This window comes from Gossypium raimondii, chromosome 9 (assembly GCF_025698545.1).
Source record: "Gossypium raimondii isolate GPD5lz chromosome 9, ASM2569854v1, whole genome shotgun sequence".
NCBI lineage: Eukaryota > Viridiplantae > Streptophyta > Magnoliopsida > Malvales > Malvaceae > Gossypium > Gossypium raimondii.
This window is the reverse complement of record NC_068573.1, coordinates 15,640,573-15,647,610: the sequence shown is the minus strand read 5'-3', so window position 1 is coordinate 15,647,610 and position 7,038 is coordinate 15,640,573. Positions and strand designations below refer to the sequence as shown.

The window sequence follows — 7,038 nt, the reverse complement described above, 5'->3', positions numbered from 1 at the left end:
ACAAAATAAAACACTCCCTGGCGCACACCAGGACTCGAACTTAAGACCACCAGCATTTTAACACACCACTTAACCATCAGACCAGCAGGCCCATTCTAACATATTTTACTAACATTTATTTAAAAACCTACTGACTAGCAATAGGGCTTTGTTCAGAAAAATACAAAATTTTTCCTAAGACAAGGCTTGAACTTAAGACCTCTCATGCACACCCAGAGCACTTAACCACTGAAGTAGATAGATATTTGTGTCACAAAAATATGAAAATAAATACATAAGAGATTTTTGGGGTGTTACAACTCTACCCCCTAAAAGCAAATTTGGAAAGCAAATTTCGGCCTCAAAATTTTACCTGATCAGAACAGATGAGGATACTGTTGTCGCATCGCATCCTCAGAGCTATGATTACGCCAAAGAACCTTTACCAGTGGGATGGAATTTCTTCTTAGAACCTTTACATCTCGCTCCAATACCTGAACTGGCTCTTCCTCAAAGGTCAGATCTGGCCTAGCCTCGATCTCCTCAATAGGAACAATATGTGTGGGATCAGAGCGGTAGTGCCTCAACATTGAGACATGGAATACATCATAAATCTGATCCAATTCTAGAGGTAACTCCAAATTGTAAGCAACTGGTCCCACTCGCTTAAACACACGGTAAGGTCAAATAAATCTAAGGCTCAACTTGCCCTTGCAACCAAATCTCAGTACCTTCTTCCACGGCTAGACGTTGAGAAAAATGAAGTCCTACATTGAATACTCAATCTCTCGATGCTTCAGGTTGGCGTAGGACTTCTGCCTATCAGATGCCACTTTAAATCGGTCCCGAATCAGTCTAACTTTATCTTCAGTATCAGAAACTAATTCAGGGCCCAGAACATGCAACTCACCCAACTCAGTCCAACGTGAAGGTGTGCGACACCTATGACCATATAAAGCCTCGTAAGGTGCCATCTGAATGCTAGACTGATAACTATTGTTATAAGCAAACTCTGCTAGCGGCAAGTAATCCTCCCAACTGCCTCAAAAATCAATCACGCAACTCCTTAACATGTCCTCCACTATCTGAATCACCCTCTCTAACTGACCATTCATCTGAGGATGGAATGCAGTACTGAAGTCCAATCTTGTACCTAGAGCTTCATGTAGCTTCTTCCAGAACTAAGACGTGAAGCGAGGATCCCTATCAGATATTATTGAAATTGGTACCCCATGCAATCTCACTATCTCAAACACATACAATTTAGCCAGCTTCTGCAAAGAATAGTCGGTACGAACCGGTATGAACTGAGCGGACTTGGTCAATCGATCCATGATAACCCATACAGAATCCTTCTTTGTAGGTGTGAGGGGTAACCACTAACAAAGTCCATAGTCACTCTTTCCCACTTCCAAAGTGGAATCTTAACTGGCTGCAACAAACTCAAAGGTAACTGATGCTCAACCTTAACCTACTGGCAAGTCAGACACTTAGCCACAAATTCGGTAACCTCTCACTTAAGACCTAGCCTGTAACATCTCGAAATAGAGCCTAAACGGAATAGTGGTTGCGAAACTACGAATTTGAGATAAAAAAGTTTATTGTGATTAGTTTTTATGATTTACCGATTGATTGGATGCATGTGTTTGAATACCGAGAAGAAATTTCAGCGATTGCATGTCTAAATTGCATAGTAGGGCTTAATTGCAAAAGGGGGTAAATATGAGTTTTAGATGATAAAGGATTTAATTGAAGTGCATAATTGAAGTAGAGGTCCTTAAATGGTAATTAGACTATTAGATTTTCATGGACAAATGTGGGCATGCATAGATAAAAATAACTAAAGCTTTAATGAAGGGAATTTTAGTCACTTGGTAATAAAAAGAATTAAAAGGGAAAAAGATGGAAAAATGTGCTCATCTTCTTCCATAACGGCCGAATTTTAAGAGACTCCATAGCTAAGGTTTCTTCACTTTCTCAAGCTCATAGTAAGTGCATCCAAGCCCCGTTTTTAATGTTTTTTTTACGTTTTTGGAGTCCTCGTAGCTCAATTTAGCTTATTCTACCATTAATTCATGTTAGGGTTCATATTTGGAAAAATACCCATAGGTGAAATATGTTTATTTTGATGTTTTATTGTAGAATATAAAGCTTGAAATTATGTTAAACAACTTTTTCTAGGTGACTTTAAGTGAAAACGAGTAAAACGACATAATCGGTAAAAATACCTAATGTTCATAAGTAAATGTTAGAGTGTAAATTTGATGTTACCATAGAAGGGAAGATGTTCAGCATGTCATAAAACATAAGAATAAGGAATGAAGTTTCATTTCTGAGCTTTGGGGTAAAATTATAAATATGCAAAAGTTTAGGGGTAAAATCGTAATTTTACCAAAGTTGGAGTCAAGGACTGTTTTGATGAATGTGAGTATTAAATAAGCTAAATTTTCTATTATAGATCAAGAGGAACGAAATCTGGAGTTAGACCGGGGAAAAAAAGGTTGAGGAATAAGTTGCTAGATTTGTTCTTATTTTGTACCGAGGTAAGTTTACGATAAATGAATGAAATATTTCAATAATTATTATTAATGTTGTTATTTTCCAGCAATTACGTACTTATTTCATAAAATTATTTAATGTTGACTCAAGTATGAGATGACAGAGAATCAGTGTTAAAAAGTCCCGTTGAAACATTAGGAATGTATCGGATACAAATGTCATGACATTAAGGGGATGAGATCCCATGTAAGACCATGTCTGGGACATGGCATTGGCATTATTGAGGTTATGAGAGGTCCCATGTAAGACCATGTCTGGACGTGGCGTTCGCACCGAGATGAGAGGTCTCCCGTAAGACCATGTCTGGGACATGGCATGGGCACCGATATGAGAACTCCCATGTAAGACCATATCTGGGATATAACATTGACAGTATAGGAAACATCCCATGTAAGACCATGTCTGGGACATGGATTTGGTATGTTATTATCAGATAGGAGACCCGAGTATCCTTAGTATTCCAAGTGGTTCAACGGGCTAGTAAACAAACTATGTTACATGAAAGTCTAGGTAAAAGCATAATAAATAGATTTAGGTGAGTTATGAGAGTTAAGAATATCTCATTTATCAGTTGAGAAAGAAATTTTAGCAAGGGATAAGTAAGTTATAATCATGATTTATTTAAGTAAGCAAGTAAGTAAACAAGCAAGAGAGTAAGTAAAGAAGAAAAAAACCATGATACTTGATGATAATTTATGAGTATAATTATTTATGATAAATATTGTTATTATTTGCTTGTAAACTTACTAAGCTTTACACTTACTCTCTTTACTTTATTTTTTTATAGTATCGCCAAGCCAATTCGGGGATCGTAAGGACGTCGAAAATCATTTACACTATCAACAGATCATCTCGATATTTTGTGCTTCGAAATGTTTTAAGTTATGACATGTATAGGGACTTAGTCATTTTATGTGTGCGTCATTATGATATGGCTAATGAATAGCATGTAAGTATTCGCTAATGAATAGCCCTTGAAATGGCTATTTAAGAACATTTTTTGGTGTTATGGATGCCTAAATGATAGTTAATACAAAGGAATTATAAAAGAGTAAAAATTTGCAATGGAGCAGTTTTTGGACAACAGCAATGACGTGATTTTAAAAAATCACCAAGGATAGTAGAAATGGAATTAGAGAGTGAATGAGATATATAATTAAAGCTTATCAAGTCTATTTTTACATGAATGAAATGGTGTAGACAAAGAAATTATATATTATGAGATATTTGAATTTTACTGAGATAGGATCAGAATGGTTTTTGAAGTCCCCTATTCGACTTTAGAAAATCATTACAAATTGTACAGAAAGGATTATGAGTCATAATTTATATTTCTAGATTCTTTAGTGAGTTTATTTTCAATAAAAACAAGAGAACATTATCCAAAATTAGTACAATAAGATAATTGATTTTTAGTGAAGAGGGTCAGAACTGTTGAGCGGTGAAACAAGGGAGATTTTAATGAATAAAATGTACTATTTGGCTAAACCAAAAATTCTGGAAATTTTATGTTAAGAAGATATATGACTCTACTTTCAGGGAAAATTTACGGATCTAAATTAAGTTTCGTAACTCGATTTTTAATTAAATTAGTGACTGTTATGCGAGTGGACAGTTTTATTGTGAACAGTCAAATAAATTATTTTGATTTGTTTAAGTATTCGGAATATTTTTAATGTTCCCAGTTTGGTCCCGAACCATTTTCGTTACATGTTTTAAGGTCTCGAGGGTCCATTTTAAGGACATATTGATTGAACGTGAGCGAATTAATTTTTTCTAAAAGTAGATTTTTATGCTCCGAATTATTAAGTTTAGTTAGATAACGCCTCGTGCTTGACTCCAGCAATAGTCTCGGGTAAGGGGTGTTACATGGCCACCAGTATAACTTACGAAGGTCATGGTGCATCTTATTTTTGCTTGGATGCATAGCATAAGGGATACTATGCGCCTTTCACAAAATAGACTACCTCAATTCAGTATCTTTCGAAACACAGATTCTCCTACGGAAATAGAGCACCCCTTCGCTATTCAGTCCAAAATCCTCGATATTCACAATCTCAACCTGTCGGCAACGAAGACCCAATGACTCATCCTCTATCTGTTTACCCTTAATCTACTCTATAAGTTCAGCCAACAGACTACCATCATCAAATAAACTGAGGCAAGCAAACATCGCCCTCAGGTCAGTCATAGCTCTACAGCTCAGTGCGTTGGCCACCACATTAGCCTTACGAGGGTGGTATTCAATAGTATAGTCCTAGTCCTTAACTAGCTCAATCCATCTACGCTACCTAAGATTCAGCTCCTTCTGAGTGAGGAGGTACTTGAGACTCTTGTGATCAGTGTAAATGATACACTTCTTACCATAAAAGTATAGCCTTCGAATTTTTAGTGCGAACACCATTGCGGCCAACTCCAAGTCATGCATTGGATAATTTTCCTTATGAGTCTTAATCTTTATAAGTCTTGCATCAACACATATCCTAAACCGACATGTGACGAATCGCTGTACACAGTAAACTCTTTTCTAGACTCTGGTTGTATTAGAATAAGGGCCTTAGTCAATACAGTCTTGAGCTTCTCAAAGCTCTCTTGCTGCGCATCAGTCCAGTTAAACGGCATACCCTAACGTAGCAGCTTAGTAAAAGGTGTGGCAATCAGAGGAAACCCCTTCATAAATCATCGATAATACCCTCCCAGTCCTAGAAAACTGTGGATCTCAGATACAGTCTTAGGCTGCTTCCAATCCAAGACAGCCTCAATCTTTCGAGGATCGACTCTAATCCCTCAGCAGAAACCACATGCCCCAAAAATGTTACTTCACGTAACTAGAACTCACATTTACTGAAGTTGGCGTTGAGTTGTTTCTCTCGCAGAATCTATAGAACCACTCTGAGGTGTTCGTCGTGCTCATCCTCAGTTTTCGAATACACCAGTATATCATCAATAAAAACCACTACGAACAGATTTAGATAGGGCTGGAACACTCAGTTCATCAGATCCATAAAAGCTGCTGGTGCGTTCGTTAGTCCAAATGGCACCACTAGGAACTTGTAGTAACCATAGCGAGTCCTAAATGTTGTCTTATGCACGTCAGCCTCTTTAACTCTCAACTAGTGATACCCTAACCGTAAATCAATCTTAGAGAAAATCGAAGCACTTCAGAATTGATCAAACAGATCGTCTATCCTCTGTAGGGGGTACTTATTCTTTATGGTCAACTTGTTCAATTGCCGGTAATCAATACACATACACATGGATCCATCCTTCTTTTTCACAAACAGAATCGGTGCTCCCCATGGAGACACACTAGGGAGGATGAACCCACGGTCCAGTAGCACTTGAATCTGGGCCTTAAGCTCCCCAAGCTCTTTCAGTGACATTCTATAAGGGGCAATGGACACCAGAGTTGTACCAGGAAGGAGCTCAATCCGAAACTCTACTTCAAGATTTAGAGGTAACCCAGGTAGCTCTTCAAGAAAAATATCCAAAAACTCCTTAACAATCCTGATATCCTTAACTAAAGAATCCCCAGAATCTGAAACATTGATGTAAGCTAGATACGCCTCACATATCTTACGAACCAACTTTTTGGCCCTCAATGCAGAAATCACATTTGATAAGTAATTTCGATGCTCCTCAATTACGACTACCTCGCTGTCCTCCGAAGTTCTCAGTACAACCCTTTTTGTGGCACAATCTAAGCTCACTCGGTGTTTAACCAACCAGTTCGTTCCCAGTATCAGATCAAATTCCCCAAAAGGCAGTTCCATCAGATCAGTCAAAAAGATAGCTCCCGGACCCTCTAAAGAAACATCTCTAAACAGTATGTTAACCCTTATTGACTGCCCCAACGGACTCAGTACAATGACATCACTCGTAGTGCTATCAACCAGTATACCCAATTTTTTAGATACAGTGTAAGCTATATAGGAGTGAGTGGATCCTATATTTATCAGTGCAGTATATGATACATTGTAAATAAAGAACGTACCCGTAATGACGTTTGGAGCATCTCCATCTTCTCGACGACGAGCAGCATAAACTAGAGGAGGCTGCCTCACCTTAGTATGTCCAACACCTCTGGCCAGTATTCTCTGACCACGGCCCAAACCATTACAGCCTCTGGCCTGACCCCGACCTCTTGGTGGCTGATGAACTATGCCTATTGGTTGTGTAGTATTATTACCCAGAGCTTGCATCTAATCGGACCTCCGTGGACACTCTCTAATATGGTGCTCTAGAGAACCACACCTCAAACATCCCCAGTTCTTTTCCAACACTCATCCTGGTAGAGCCTACCACAGTCAGTACACAGTGGCTGTCCAGCAGCAGCAATGGGATACCCAACTCTGCTTGACCCATCAACTCTGGCCTTTTTCTTAGGCCTTTGAACGGAACTCGAGGGCTCCAAATCCCTCTTATTCCTACCTCTCTCTCTGTCACAGTTTGACGCTTAATGCGCTTCACTTCCTGGGAGATCTTCGCCTTGTCAACCAG

The 7,038-nt window shown here is 38.6% G+C and overlaps 1 protein-coding gene across 1 annotated transcript; it reads right to left on the bottom strand.

The window, feature by feature from the left end:
* Nucleotides 1–356: 356 nt before the first annotated feature.
* Nucleotides 357–6,740, bottom strand: LOC105797491 (uncharacterized). The gene is made up of 6 exons (XM_012627452.1): nucleotides 5,821–6,740; nucleotides 5,266–5,317; nucleotides 5,032–5,163; nucleotides 4,506–4,651; nucleotides 840–1,017; nucleotides 357–644 (listed from the first exon to the last, which is right to left on the bottom strand). The coding sequence occupies exons 1-6, from the start codon at nucleotides 6,738–6,740 to the stop codon at nucleotides 357–359; spliced, it is 1,716 nt and encodes a 571-aa protein (XP_012482906.1).
* Nucleotides 6,741–7,038: the final 298 nt, after the last annotated feature.